The sequence below is a fragment of the Sphaeramia orbicularis genome, chromosome 12, assembly GCF_902148855.1.
Source record: "Sphaeramia orbicularis chromosome 12, fSphaOr1.1, whole genome shotgun sequence".
Classification (NCBI taxonomy): Eukaryota; Metazoa; Chordata; class Actinopteri; order Kurtiformes; family Apogonidae; genus Sphaeramia; species Sphaeramia orbicularis.
Genome location: NC_043968.1, coordinates 33,926,807 through 33,943,228, shown reverse-complemented (window position 1 = coordinate 33,943,228; position 16,422 = coordinate 33,926,807). Strand labels below are relative to the sequence as shown.

At 37.6% G+C, this 16,422-nt stretch overlaps 1 protein-coding gene across 16 annotated transcripts in view; it reads left to right on the top strand.

Moving 5' to 3' along the window:
• Positions 1-16,422, top strand: part of LOC115429445 (ELKS/Rab6-interacting/CAST family member 1-like) — a 153,496-nt gene that overhangs the window by 52,488 nt on the left and 84,586 nt on the right. For 8 of the 16 annotated variants that reach the window (XR_003936785.1, XR_003936784.1, XM_030148867.1 and 5 more), the window contains 5 exons: positions 3,006-3,143; positions 6,156-6,296; positions 9,874-10,014; positions 13,681-13,874; positions 14,356-14,460. Coding sequence is in view for 13 of the 16 variants with exons in the window: in XM_030148867.1 (XP_030004727.1) it covers positions 3,006-3,143; positions 6,156-6,296; positions 9,874-10,014; positions 13,681-13,874; positions 14,356-14,460 (719 nt within the window). In the remaining 3 variants the exon portion in view is untranslated. The remainder of the gene's footprint in view (positions 1-3,005; positions 3,144-6,155; positions 6,297-9,873; positions 10,015-13,680; positions 13,875-14,355; positions 14,461-16,422) is intronic. The other 8 variants (XR_003936786.1, XM_030148878.1, XM_030148877.1 and 5 more) reach the window with 1 other exon arrangement.

Genomic DNA, 16,422 nt, shown 5'->3' with positions numbered 1-16,422 from the left:
ATTCCAACTTTATGAGCAAAGAGTGTAATTGCAATTAATGATTTTACTGTCTTTTTCTGTTTCTGCTAGCATAGTATACGGCATAATAATAGTATATTTTTATATATACCAAAGATTAAATGAAGAAATAAAGCCATTACAACTCTGGTGCGGGAATTTTTGTTTTATTCCCTGGAAACAACTATTGAACAGAACAGATTTGGCATAAATAATAACCTAACCTACTACTGAAGTACACAAGGAAATTACTGTTTATGACATCAATAAACCTTGTGCACCTCAAGATAAACAGCTGGTGGTGCTAATTCTCCACATAGGTGGTTGTTAAATCATAGCAGAAGAGAATATGATAAGATGATGTCATTAAAAAGCAGTAAAATCTCAAATACTGCTCCAGCTGTTTTTATACAGAAGACTGAGGAAAGTTGTCATTAACATTCAGCATTTTTATGCTTAACAGTTACCTGACGTGTTATGAACCAACAAAGATCCCAATGTGGACAACAAAGCTTCTAAATTTTATTTTCAGACACGTTCCTCTTTTATTCCTATTTATACACATCTGTAATCACCTTTGACCAGGTACAATGATCACATACTGAGTCCCAGTTACACTTTGTCTATCAAGAATAAATCACATTGTCACAATCATTTCATGAGAAGAGGTGAAAATATTTTATTCCACGAGAGAATTCAGTAATTGGTCTGAAGTGATGATGTGGCTGACATGTAATTAACCAACCGGCAGAAAGGTACTGGAACACAGGATATCAGCATTTATGTAGCAAAAAAAGGGGCCTTTTTGATCAGATTACAAAGAGTATCATGCATGGAGGCGTTTAATGTCATTATTTTGTCATGTAATACTGCAGCCACTAGATGGGGCTGTAAGACTGTATGTGGTTATGGAGCAGCCGCAGACAGACAGGAGGCAAAAAGACCCAGAGATGCAGAGTTTCAAGTGCTTTATGCATCGCTTTGGCCATTTTCAACAAGTTTGTGTGTGTTTATATCTATGTGTTCTGTTGTGTATATGTGATGCAAACACAGACACTTGCAACTCACTGTCACACTGATAGGAGACATGCTGAGTGAAACACTTTCAGAGACACTCAGAAGAGTTGAACTACAAAAACATCCACCGCTTGCTGATGGATGGATGAATGAATGCTTAGAGAACAAAAATAATGACAATAATAATTAGGCTATTGAGTAAAAATCACAAGCTAATATATACTGCTGAAGTCGTGTCATCTTTCTTTCTCCTAATTGTTATTTAAATACAAGCATCTCTCTTTTCTCTCTGTCTCTTCATTTCTCCCACTTGTCACTTTTAGGAAAAAATATGCAGAAATGGACAGTGTGAGCAGCTAATTGTTAGAGACAATCAAGCACACAGACATGAAGGCAGACAGGGAGGGGGAGGAGAGAGACAGAGTGTGTTTGAAATCAGATGCATACTAATGAGTTCCTCCTGTTCAATAAATGATGACCTCTGCCGTCTTCAAATAGAATACAGTCCACTGTCTGAGACAGACAGAGATGCTGCTGACTCCTTCATTATCTAATCTGCACTTTTGATTTCCTCTCATTTCTCTATTTCTGCGTTTTAAGTAAATACCCTCTTTGTCAACCTCCTCTTTATCCTCCACATTTTTCTCATTTGTTTATCACTGCACATCAAGTACTAAAGGAAATCACCATGCGCATTGACAATTAATTGTCAAGGTATTCGTCTGATCTCCCATCATCCTCTTCTCTTTGTTCTCAATATAATTTCCTTTTATGTGTGAACAGCATCATGACACAGATGAGGAGAAGCGTCAGCTGGTAATTGTTTTGTTAACGTATTTCAGTTCATTATCACAGCCAATTCTGGGATTAAAATGGGACAAGACAGAGTCAATACGTGTGTGTGTGTGTATGTGTGTGTGTGTATGTGTGAGATTTGTGTGTATATGCATGTGAGGGAGTGTGTGTCGAGCATCGAGCAGTTGTCAGTTTCAGGAAGTGCAGACAGGATCAAAGAGACTCTACCTCTCAATGTCAAGTGTGTGCACGAGAGAGAGGAGGAACTGTCAGTCAGGCTGTCAGGTGAACGGTTGATTAATGAGGCGCTGACAATGTTTTACTGTATGAACACACACACTCCCGATCTCTGCGGCACTGTAAATGTGTCTGACTCACCTGCAGTGGAGTCAAAGGTTACATACCAATATGACTTTTTTCAGATGGTTCTTTTTTTTTTTTTTGACACAGGGGGGTTCAATCACTTGTCTTTCTCTCTATCTGCGAAACAAATGTACACGAAGCAAGGTTTAATTCATCACTTTTACACTTACCCTTTCCATCTCTGACATTCTTCCTCAACTCCTCATTTGTTATTTTTGTGCTGGTCAACCTTTTGTTCCATTCGTTTGCTAATGAAGACCACAAAGTTGACATAACTCTTTATCTTTGTCTGTGATCTCTCTTAACGCACACACAGAAACACACTTTGCAGGCTCGGGAAAAGAATGAGATCTTCAGTTTTTTCTGCTGATTTAGTGTTTTAACAGAAAATTAATCTGCCACCAAATCACTGTGAGAGGAAACAGAAGGGGGAAGGATAGAGATGGGGAAAAATCTAGAAGGAAATGGAGGTAAAGAGTGTAGAAGTTAAATGTGTAGAGATTTAGGAAGAGGGAGAGTTTATATTTAACAGCACTCTGCCTTTTAGTCTTTTTCCTGTGTTAAAACCGAGACCTTTTTGACAAGATAGTATCTCTTGTAGTTGGGATGTTTAGATGAAAAAATCATGTGCAAGGAAATTATTATGTGAGAAAAGAAGAGTGACACAAAGAATGAGGGAAAGGAGGAAAAAGAAATTTTTATGCTTTATTTTGGCTCAGTTTGATCACATACAGACTTGCCAATGAAATATTTTTCATTTGAAAACAGGTGAATTTTCTACAAAAACAACACAGTGCTATATATGAGTTTTTTCCCGCATTTTCTTTTTGTAGATAGAGAACCTCCAGGACCAGCTGAGGGATAAAGACAAGCAGCTGAGCGGTCTGAAAGACAGAGTCAAGTCTCTGCAGACAGACACCTCCAACACCGACACAGCACTGGGAACGCTGGAGGAGGCTCTGGCCGAGAAGGTACGCACACAAACACATGTACAGGGCACACACACGTACAGTACACACACATGTACAGGCCACACACGTACAGTACACACACACGTACAGGGCACACGTACAGTACACACACGCTTACAGTGCACACACATGTACAGGACACACACGTACAGTACACACACACGTACAGGGCACATGTACAGGACACACACGCTTACAGTGCACACACATGTACAGGACACACACGTACAGTACACACACACATACAGGACACACACGTACAGTACACACACGCTTACAGTGCACACACATGTACAGGACACACACGTACAGTGCACACACATACACGTGTACAGTGCACACACACTTACAGGGCACACACATGTACAGGGCACACACATGTACAGTAAACACACACACATGTACAGTGCACACACACACACACACACATGTACAGGGCACACACATGTACAGGGCACACACATGTACAGTAAACACACACACATGTACAGTGCACACACACACACACACACACACACACACATGTACAGGGCACACACATGTGCAGTGCACACACACACGTACAGTACACACACATGTACACACACTGTTGGTCAACCTCAGGTCACCCCCCGAGCAAGGTTACTTTAATAAAAGGGCTATGAGCGAAACCGTCGACCACCCAGGCGATGACCAGATGACTCTGAAAATGGGAAATGAACCAATAATCACATAGGCTGTTTCATTATTAAATCATTCACAGCCTGTGTCCATTAAAGATTAGAAACTGTCCAACATGCAGCTTCTTTTCTCAAGTTCAAGTGGATTTAACCAACAAACACAGCATTTGTGTCTCAGTCTAAAAACTCAGGTAGCTATGAAACAGCCTTGAAACTACCAAACGTGAATTTAACCCACAACTGCCTGTTTTATGAGTGTTCACTCTGTTCCTTGTGAGGACTCGACCCTGATTCTGGGAAACCAACTGGTGACATTTACACCGGCAGTCCACTTGAAAGTGTTGATGAAAACATACTTCTGGTGTGTTTGGTGTGATTATGTTACCAGCTCAATCTCCTTAGCGATGTCACACACACACTAGAAAAGAGGATATTAATTATCCTGTGCCCAATATTCAGGGTGTCAGCTAGATGTGTGAGTGTTGGCAGGCTGAAGTGGCAGACTTCTACTTTACTCAAATGACTTTTATAAGCCTTTTTATTCTATTTTCATTGTTTTGGTGCCTTTGGATAGGTATTATTTTAATACTTTTTTCCCTTTTTGCCTTTCCATCTTTTTGCACATGGTATTTTACACTATGTGTTATGTTGGAAAGTAACACAAAGTTTTTGTTTTTATCCACGTCCATGTTTTTAAGAATAATATTTATTTTCATGCTATTCATAGTGAATTCTTTCACAGCTGCTGCTACTAATAACTAGGCATATGGATACATTTCTAGTCATGGACTCTGAAGTCTCAGTATTTTCATCAGATTATTGATTCCTTTAGTACAGAGCCATGCAATAAGCATCAGGGTCCCACATCACTCTGTTGGAGTTTATGTTGGAATAATGACCAGCTCAGTGTGCGTTATCCCTTACATATTATTGCAACTATGTAAAATCACCAGAGGTCTCTTGAATCACCATCGCAGAGTTGCTTCATACTTTGAGAAAAAAATTGTATTAGTCCCAGTGAACACCATACATAATTTCCATCATATAGCATCATTAGTTTTTCAGGTATGGAGCTTTAAAAATGGGCGTGAATTTCAGTAATTTATTACTTTTGAAGTGTTCATGATATATGCATGAAATTTTGCAGAGCTGTTCTAAGGTACAAAGTGTCTTTAAGTTCTGTATTTGCCGAATTCCACCTTTCTAAAAACTGAAATAGAAAATAAATAAGTAAGTAAATAAGTAAGTAAATAAATAAATAAAAACATCAGAGCAGTTTTGTTCTGGTGTATCTCCACATTGAATCAGATCCTTTAGATGTAAGTATTCATTTATTATGCTGTTGTACGGTTACTTTTTTCTAAAACCATTAAAAATATTTTGATTTTTGAGGCAGAAAAATTACAGAAATCATTTCACACCTACATTTCCAGTGCATATACTGCTAATATATGACAAGGTCGCCCATAAAAACAAGTATATTACGAAAGACCATGTCAATACATGCACAAAATCTAAGGTTGGTGTCTTTATCTATGTTAATTGGGATGTGAATCATGGAACGTTTGCATCAGATGAGAACGTAAAATAAAGTAACAAATCGGGAATCATTTTCTGGAATCTGGTGATTTTAAGTAGAATTGTCCAACGTTAGGTACTGTTTTATGGGAGATTGATACCAAAGAAGAATATGATCTACATGTTGAGTTTTTTCTGTACTTCATGCTCATACTTTTCACATACACACACCTGTTTGTGTGTCTAAACCTGTTAGGACACAACACATCCCCTCATCTGTTTCACACATGTCTTCCCTCAGCTTAACATACACTTTATTCCAACCTGAGCTCTCTGTGTCCTCGTTTTCCAAAGCATCTAGATCTCAAGGTTGAATGTCAGATTGTTCCTCACAAACACAGATGTACAAGACAACTCACACACAGCCTGTATATGCTCTGTCTGTCCTACTTTGTATGTGAACTTTTGTACTTGTGCTTGAACTGGCCTCTGTGTTGTTCTATAGCTGGAGAGTCTCTATAGTATTTTAATGGTTGTGAAGATTAAATCATGGGCCAGAACATATTACATTTATAAAATCACTTTTGGCTGTTAGATCCTGTCAAAGCTGCCATGTACATAAAGTTTAATGCGACTGTTATTAGTACAGAAACTTGATATTGAGCGACTGTTGGAGCATATGAGGTGACTTTATCCTCTGTTTTTCTCTTTCCAACAATCCCTCCACTTTTCCTACCTTAATGCATCCTTTCATTTATGACTTTCATCCCTTTCCTCTTTCTTTCTGACTTCAATCTCTCTTTTCTCTCTTCTTCAATCTCCTCTTTCTGTCCAGGAGCGAATCATCGAGCGGTTGAAGGAGCAACGGGAAAAGGAGGAAAGAGAAAAAGGAGACGAGATGGAGTCCAGCAAGAAGGAGCTGAAGGAGCTGAGAGAGAAAGTGTCCCACTTGCAGGCTGACCTGGCCGACCGTGAGGTAGAGGACATGCCGACAAGCACACACTGTACAGGACATACTATATGTGCTGTCTTCTAAGTCATAGAAACATCCGCTCCTCTCTCTGTCTGTATTCATGTCAGTTTGACTGAACAGACCTTGGAGCCTCTCAAGGTCTTTGCACAGAAGGACAACAATGATAAAACAGTCACGTTTCCATGACAACAGCAGACAACATCCACAACAGATGGAAGTAGTGTCTGAAACTGAACTCATTTTGCCGTAACCTTTCGTGATTCACACAAACCGCCGCAGCAAAAACAAAGACAGATACAGAATGACATAGCAGTTTAGGGCGCTGTCCTTTCTCAGACACAGAGACACTTGGACGACACAGTAGTAAGGTTACAATTAAGCATTTCAAGAAAACCAGCACTCAGCAAAAGAATATTCTTTAAATATTTCTATTTTCAAGAATAAGTAGGTGTACATGCTGTGTTCAGAAGCTATTCATTTAAGTAATAATAGTATCCATACCATAAAAAGAGACACACAATTCTACATCCTGCTGTTGAATTTAAATAAGAAAGAAAGCAGGAACAGATGTCAGACATGAACCAAACATAAACTAATAAAATCTACTGCAAAGATGTTACAAAATGTCAACCAAAAAACCAAAAAGTACATTCAGATATAATGTGTAGAAGGGACAATACAAGGCAATATATTAAAATAACTTGATTAAGGCTTTGCTTTCCAAAAATTCTGAAAAATACCTAAATCCTAAAAAAAATTGAAACCATTCCTCAGGAGACTTTTTGTGCCCAACAAAAATTCACAATGCAACCTGTTTGCAACTTGTAATATATTAATAGTGAATGTATTTCTCCAGTCAAATATTACATATCATTGCTGTCGGCCAGAAACCTCATAAGTCCATTTTTGGTCTTTTTTTTTTTTGTCATAAAACTATTCTATTGGTCAGTCTTCATGTTGGCCTGATGGTTTCAGAAGTATTTAACCAATAAAATGGGTTGAAAACAGCTTGTGACTACATCTCTTAACTCCATTCCTGGAAAATAATAATTTTGGACATAAGAGGTTTCAGCCCAACAGCAACAATATAGTTTTTGTAAAGAGATATATATATATTTTTTACTTTTTTTATTGGGTTTCGCAGATGTATACGTCTGTATTAAAACATTTACAAAGAGTTTTTAAGTATACATTTTTTCTTTTATGAAAAACAACAGAAAGAAAAAGTGGTCACTAAAGTATTGCTGCATGCCCGAACAACTTACATAGAAACTAGAACAACCACAAAAAAGAAAATTAAATTAAAAAAAAAGTAGGACAAGGGCAGAAATAGACATTAAAAAAAAAAAAAAAGGGGGGGGGGGTAAGAGACATATAGGCTCATCAGTCAGGTAATAGTAAACTGCAATAGAAAAAGCCACAGACATCCCAAGTCAAAGTAGCAGCATAGAACCCTCATCACAGAAGAAATAACATATCTACATCTCTAAGCTGCTTCAGTCGTGTCAGTCAGGGGTGAGTGGAAGATCTGTCTTCTTAACAAATTGAAGGAATGGGCCCCATAATTTCCCAAATTTACTGGAGCGGCCAGTTAAAGACAGTCTGATTTTCTCCAATTTAAGAAAATAAAGGGTGTCTTTAATCCAGCTGACATGACAGGGCGGTGTTGTTGATTTCCAATAAATTACAATTAATCTTCTGGCTAGCAGGGTACCAAAAGCAAGTACACCTTTTTGGACTTAGTGGTGGTGGTGGGGGGACTCAGAGCATTTGGCCTTTTTTTTTCCCCAACTACCTCTGACAAGGTATTACAAATCTCAGTCCAATACTTATATTGGGGTGGACAGTGCCAGAGCGTGTGTATTAAGTTTGCAGTAGATTGCTGACACCTGTCACAAGTTGGAGTTAAATAATCATAAATCTTAGCCAGTGGAGCCTTAGTATAATAGAGAGAATATTTTTTAATCATGTTTTGTCTTCAGCTCAGGTAGCTAATAGCAATTGATTAAAATCAGCCATAACACTGAAATAAATTGAATTTGAACTTTTTGGCCACGTTGCCCAGGTCTAATCTATGGAGAAACCAACAGACAGGTAAATACACACTTAAAGATGTCGTCCACATTGATGATAAATTTTGACAAAAAAATAAACATTATACAGTAAAGTCATGTATGTGGCATCATGAAACTAAAAACCTATGAAAAAACAAAAAAGCACAGTTGCTCTAATGAAAAGCCCACTGTGCTTCTCTGCCCTCAACTCATCAGTTAATTTTAGTGATCACAGGATCATTATATACTTTACTCACAGTGTCATTATATACTTTAAAAAATACATGGGAAAAGTCACGGAAAAAACAGACATTCCTCTCTACGCTGCTAAATGCAGATGTGGGCTTTTTTCTGACAACAGCAATATATACATGTACCTAAATATAATCCGAGTAAGCAGCAAGGGTTCTCTGACCAAAGCCCAGTCAAACATGATGATCTGTAGTCTGGAGTTAGTATTGTCAGTCAAGGGTAAAATTACACGTCTGAGTGTGTGTCTCTCTCTGTCCCCGTTGGTTTCTGTTTCGCTGCCCCTACCAAAAGAGGTAAAGACCAGAAAAGAAAGGCAGAGAGACTTCATGGATGGAGGAGTTGAGCTGGTAGAGCAGAGGAAGAGACAAGTCATGGGAAAAGGTTTAGAAGAACAAGAGACACTTCTGAGTCCATCTGTGTCTCTTAAACGCTCTCAGAAGACCCTCCAGGATCATTTAAGTCATACCAGTGTTCTTACATCTCTTACCTGTATCAAAATAAACCCAGAGTTGAAATTAACTGGAATAATCCTTTAATCAGTTAGTTATGTTAAAGGGGTCATATTTTGCTAAACCCACTTTTATTAGTCTTTGGTTCATTTATTTGTGTATTTGGACCCTAATAGTTCAAAAAGTTTGAATTTGAACCCTCCAGGTGCTGCAAAGCTATCTTTATATTCATTGAGGCAAAAATCAAGTGGATTTCTACAACCTGTTTTAATTCCTTAATTTGTTACGTCTATAACTAGTTAAGTCACAACATTTGCACATATAAGGCCAAAACTTCTGATGAACATTTCTCCGAGTACAACATAATTGTTTGTCAGCAGCAGCGGTTGTAGTTCATACTGAAAATATGTCCAAACTTGGAGCCGATTACCTGAAATGTTCAGTTGTTGGTTGTATTAATGAACACAAGTGGCTGAACAGGACATAGCAGCACAGTCAACGACTTGGAGGTGGTGGGGCCTGAAGTGGCTCATGTGCATTTAAAGGGCCAGCGCTCAAAATGACCTTTCTGGTGTCATTACTCAGAAATAGGGTTGAAGATGGACCTGTGGAGTTGAATTAATGAGGAATTCAGACCCAAGTATAGCCTTTACAGTTTATGTAGACCACAGGGAAATGTTTTAAAATGTAGAATTCCATTTAAAAAAAAACAGCAAAATATCACTCCTTTAAGATTAATGGTCTCATATTCCAGCTGCTGCTGTAGCGTTAGTGCTGTGACTTTTATTCTCATTGTTCCATCACATCTTTTCACCTGCTCTGTAGACAACAGTGTTGGACCTGAAAGAGAAGGCTTCCTCTTTGGCTTCCTCGACTCTGAAGAAGGATAACAGGCTGAAGAGTCTGGAGATCGGTCTGGAGCAGAAGAAAGAGGAGTGTATCAAACTGGAGAACCAGCTCAAGAAGGTTAGATGACAGTAACCCACTTAAAGTCCCTCTTAAACTCAATCATCATAAAGGTACTCTACATCGAACATGGTTTTTGCACCAAAATGTTTAGTGAGCTAGTTAGAAAGAGATTAAATTCACATCATGTCATCAACCCTCAATGAAAAATGTCTAAATATGCAAAACAGATCATTTCTCCTGGACAGTAGATGTTTTCAGAGGTGGCAAAATCTTTACTCAAGCAGCAGACATACAAATACTTGTGTAAAAATACTGTGGTAAAAGTATCAGTACAGACTCAAAGGTAAAAAGTGTTGTAAGTATCCATGTTGGTATGAGGGATAAGTTAAGATTCAAAAAGGCCCCTGGACACAATCTTAAATCCACTTCCCACAATCCAAAATGTCGATGCATGAAGATGTCTATCATACATGACTTACAACACATGATCACAAAAATAGCAGCACATGCACGAGTATGACTCAGATTGTTCTTTCAGTCACACACATGAGTAATGATTGGTTCATTCTGCCGTGCATAAGTAAACCTGTATCAGATCTGATGTAGATATGCAGTGAGATGACAAAACAGAACTCATAGAAAATGAACAATGTCCAGGAGAGTCCATAATGAGTGAAAAATAAAAATAAAAAGCCCTAGTTATAGATGTAGCAGGATGTGAACAGACAGTACGTGATAAATCTGATTCACAGTGTTTGACTTTGAATTCATATTGTTAGTACTAGAAAAACTGTGAACACAAACCCTGATATTTTAACCTTTCTGGGGTTATTGCATTGTTAAATTAATAAATCTTATTTTATGACTAAACTCTTGTTACCTCAGTCACTTCCTCCTGAATGATGGAGTATAAAGAGTTGAAACAGTTCAGTGCCAATACATGAACCTCTGTTAAATTCTATGTGTGAATTTGCTATCAAAAGCCAGTCTTTTAGTTGCATAAGTCAGCTGGTGCAACTGGAAGAAATGTCATGATACAGCTTGAAATAGTATTATTCCTGAATAAGTGATGTAAAATAAATAATGTTTTTTATGTTTAACAGTGTTTATAACAGTATTTATGATGTTTTTTTTAACATTATTAAGAAACAATATTGTAATTAACAATCTTTAAAATTAGTTATTCTAATTAAAATGTAATAAATAATATAATTAGTTAATGAATAATGTATCTTTATATAGTTGGTTATATGGTGGTGCATTCCACTTAATGTTTTTAATACATTTAATTAATATTCTGGGTATGAAATACTTTTTTTTTTTTTTTTTTTTTTTTAGATTTTGTGGTTATACAGTGTTTCATTTAATGCAGTGCGCATTAGTTAACAGCTAACCCAAACCTCCAATCTGTCGCTGATCCAGACTGACTAATATCCCTCCTGTCTTGTTACATCTTGTGCATCTTTACAGTTGCCATGGGTGATGCACACTCTTTACTCCAAGGGGTCAACATTGCTATACAATTTTTTTCCCATCCCTTAAGGTTCACATCTGTCTTGATGTTGTGATGCAAAATAGAAGTAATAAATAATCCCCTCAAATGCATTAAAAACAAAGTAATTAGTCTTGAAAACCTTTGGAGTAGAAAGTACAGAATTTTGTGTTAAAATACAGTCGCAGAAAAAATTATTAGGCCATCAAAAGTCATCAAAAACAATGGTTATGCAATCAAGTACTAACTCCTGTGTGTATCATGTGACTAAAACAGACAGAAAAGAAAACATGGAATGTCTAAAAGCACTGTTTTTGTCAGTACAATGCCATAGCTACTGATGTAAGAACTGAAGTGATTTTGGTTATTATCAAGAAAACATGGAAAATGGCTAGATATCAGCTCTGAAATTAAGCTCTTATGAACTATTTTTTGTTGTTATCATTATATTTATCCAAACAAATGTACTTTTAGTTGTACCAGGCATTAAAATGAACAAGAAACTGAAGAAAACAAGGGTGGTCTAATAATTTTTTCCACAACTGTATATGGAGTAAAAGTAAAATGTCTCAAGTAAAGCCCACACCTGAAAACTGGTCTTAAATTAAACTAACATCATATTTGTACTTTGTTACTTCTGGTGTTTCCGTCTTCTATAAAAGTGCATTTTCAGTCTTCAAACACTGTTGGCTTTAAGACTCAACATCAAACATTCAGAAGTTGCTGACTAGATTGCTATTGACTCTAAATTTTTCGATCAGTCACAAATCTTCCAGATTTTTTGTGAGCCCATAGAAATACCCTTCTTTGAGCAGAGGAAGGTGGATAAACCTTCTGCACAGACGTTGTTCTGCTTTGTGAAAGTCAAAGATTGCAGTGAAGATAATATATTAGTTTTTGAGTAGAAAGACTTTTAATACATATCTCAATCTGGCTGTAAATGAGAAAGCTAGGGAGTAGCATCACTATTTTTTGCTTAATAATGGTCAAGACGCATAGAGAGTATTTAGCCAGTAAAACAACAATATGATCCCAGAGTTGCAGAAAATACATATAGTTTAAACTCTCGCCTCTTTCTCCCCTTCACTGTTTTTCCTTAACTGTTTTCCAAGCAGCGACAAGCTGTGTGTGTATATGTGTGCCTCTATGAAAATGTGTGTCTGTTTGCATATCACATATTCTCTCCCACACAGCAGCCCATAAAATGGTGTGTGTGTGACGGCTTGCTGACAGCCTTACAGTCATTTTCACAGAGTGGAGAAGACAGCACCACCACCACACCCTTAATGTGTATGTAGGGTCTGTGTGTGTGAGTGTGAATATGTGACAGAGGGAGTTTATTTTTAAGTCCCTTTCTGTTACTGTGGATGGAAATTAAGTGAAATTGTGAGTCTGCGTGCACAAATTGATTGACATTTTGCATGTGACGTTATTTGTGATGTGTAATTTTTTTTTATTTTTTATTTTTTAATTCGTCTTTGTCTTTCCCTCCCTCTTTCCCTACAGCCAGATCGTCCTATAATATTCTCAGACGTCCAAACATTTCCTCTCCACATAAAGACCTGCAAAGACTGTTTTGCGCTTCCAAAACTAATAAGGTTTATGTATTGTGGGACCAAGGCGTGTGCACATACACACACAGAGTCGATCTTTCCCAAGAGCAACATTTGCTTCTGGGAAACACACACAGCTGTTCTAACCTCTAAGATGGTTATAACTTGTATTTTTATTCTTTGTTTTATTTTATTTCTTCATTTTTTTTTACATCTTATGGTTAGCTGAGCAGAGCAGTAGAGCGTCCTCAGAACAGTTTTTACTGTATTGTTTTATGCCGATGTAAATGCGGATCATTTTTAAATCAACAATAGATCACACAGATGCAGATACACTTTGTTAATTCCCAAGGGAAAATGTATTAATAATAGCAAAGTTCTTATAGGTCATCGCTATTTTTACAGTTAGATTAAGGGTGCTCAACACAAAAAAAAATTTGTGACCATTAGTGCTTCATATTCGCCAATGTCATTTACTAAACAATGAGTAATTATAGACTGTATATAAACTAAAAAAATGAAGCGTTAAATTCACAAAAACCACCTAAAACATCCTCAACACATGTGTTGTTGTTGGCAAATGTGTTTAACTTTGACTTATTGGTTTCATCAAATACTGTTCAGCTCAATTTGAAATCTAAGTCTTGGTTTATTTTTAATAATTAATTTCTGTTCCAGGCTCAGAGTGCAGCCGTCGAATCCCAGGCCAGCGCTGAACTCTCTGAACGCATCTCCTGCCTGGAGCAGGAAGTGACCCAGCACAAAGAGGATGCTGGGAAAGCCCAATCAGAGGTGGAACGACTCCTGGACATCCTGAGGGAGATGGAGAATGAAAAGAACGACAAGGAGAAAAAGATCCACGAGCTGGAGAGGTGAGAGTGGAAGATTTCATGAAAGTATAATGAAACAGTGGAGAGTTAAAAGAGAAAATTGTCCCTCTATGGTGAGAAATAAAACAGTAATGCATAACCTTGTACTTTCCTGATTAATACAAAACAACCTTTTCTTGTGCAGATGATCATGTAGTATAAGATTAGACTCCACTTTGTTGTCCATCTTCCATTCAGATCCAAGCTACTGTGTTTGGAGAACAATGGTGATCTTTCCAACATTATTAATCAATCAGCTTTCCTTTTTCTTATCCTTCCACTTCTCTCTTCCTTCCCCTTTTCTTCTTTTTTTAAATCCATCTTCTGCCAATCATCATCTATTCTTATTTTTGTCATAATTCCTAAATCACATGTGTACGTATCCATAAATACGTATACATTCATGGGACTCTGCATCTGTGCGGGTGTGTTTTTTTTGTTTTTGTTTTTTTTTTGTGTGTGTGAACTCTTCATCACATCCCAGAAATCCTTCTCATCTTTGGGGTTCTCAGCAGTCGCGAAAACAGGCCCCACCCTCCGCTGCTTCTCAGCAGCCAATGGGGGGGCTGGTGTGGGACTACCTGGGCACGTGAGTGGCTGGTGGCGCTGTCGGTCCACTCAGTTGTCTGACAGCTGCACGACAAAACTCACTTTGCTTGTCGGAGGAAGGGATATGAAAGCACTGTGAAAGAAATCCCTCCCATGTGGAAAAGATATATTAAAATTAAACACGGCTTTATGCTTTAAAAAATTTATTTTACTTTGAATATTATCGCTGTCTCCAACAGAAAATGAAGCTGTAACTGCTTCATGAGCTCAAATTGTAAAGCTCTGTGCATCCAAAATATATACATTAAACAGTAATTCATCGTAAGATTCACCTTTAGTTTAAGGTCTACAAAATATTAGATGTTTACATGAGCATTTCCTCCAACCATAAATTATTCTCTGAAATGCAGTTCTTTACTTTTAATACATTTTTAAGTGTAATTTGAAATGGATGGCAAATAAAAGAGGCCTGACATAAGAAATGTCTCCTGTTTGCGAGCTTTTTCCACATGGGACAGAGCTGAGTATGTTCACTAATAATCACTGTCAGTGAGTTGCAGCATTGGTTAGTGCAGTAATGGGAGCGAGTGGTACTCTTACACATCTGTGTACATCAGCAGAAGCTCTTTGTCGTCTTTTGTGACAGGCAAAACTGCTCCCAAAAGTTTGTAAAATGAGGGCACAGTTTGGCACCAGACTCTCTGCTGTACAGCCCGAAACTCTTTGAGCCCCTGTTCCTGTCAATGATGCAACTCTTTCATTTAGTGGCTCTGTTTTCACGCTTCACTTTTGTTTTACTTTCAGCCGAGGATGCTTGGCTCCCAGACTTTAACACAGTTCTTTTTTTTCTTTTCTTAGGAGTCTGGACCTTTTTTTTGTATTTTCTTTACAATAACAAGAATGATTTGACTATATTTTACTACTTTTCTATCTGTCTGTCTGAATTGTGGATCAGCCTGTCTATCTCTTTGTGTCTGCCTAGATGCCATATATCTACCTCAACAGCTAGTCTTAATCTACTCTGTCTTCTGTCTGTCTGCCTGCAGCCTCTACCTGCCTGCCTGCATGCCTCTGTGTCGTGCCGTTTCCTAGATCTGTGTTTCTAGCTGCCTATGTTTTGTTCTGCCTGTCTGTCTTATCATATCTCTGTGTGCATAAAGAGGGCTGCAGATAATTGGAAATTTATGAGCTAACGGCACCTCTTTATAAAATAAGTCCTGCTAAAATAGGGTCACGGGTCTTTGTCTTATGCCCAGTAGTTAAATGACTTCTTTTGAAGTGTATGAAATGTTGTTTTGGATGGAGGAAGCATTTATAGTAGGAGTGAAGTAGTAATTCTAGGGTTATGTAGGTCAGACTTGTCTCGAACCAGTCGTTGAGTATCATATCCTCTCTGTCTTTCTTTGTCTTTCATCTTTTCCTCTAGTTTCTCCCTCTGTACTCACTCCCACTCTAAACTCCTCTTTTCTGTCTGTCTGTCTGTGTGTTTAGCAGTTTGACTCTATGACTAATGGTTGTTAATGATTTTAGGGAGATTCAGTATTTCCTCACTGTGTCTCCATCTGGCCAGCAGAAATACTAGACTATTAATAATTCAGCACCTGCTGACTTCAAACTGGTGGGTTTTAAACTGTGTGTGTGTTGTTATCTCGTCTGCCAGTAGCCACAGATGCAGATTTACAGCGGCACAAGGTTTAAGGATAATATTGTAAGGTAACTTTATAACCACTTAAAATTGCAGATGGTTGTACATGTGGGATTTTTAAAGTTCTTACATCATATGTTTTTAAAGATGTCTGGTTTCCTTGTGGATTATGATGAAATAAAGGCATCTGTGCAGATGATATTTAATATCTTAACTTTGTGGATGGTCGTCAATAAGGTACTTAATTTAGTGAAGTGTTGTGTTTAGGAACAGTATCATATAATAATAAAACAAAGTACACATTTATGAGGAAATTTATATTTCCTTTTAAACATCAGCACATACACTCATCACCAT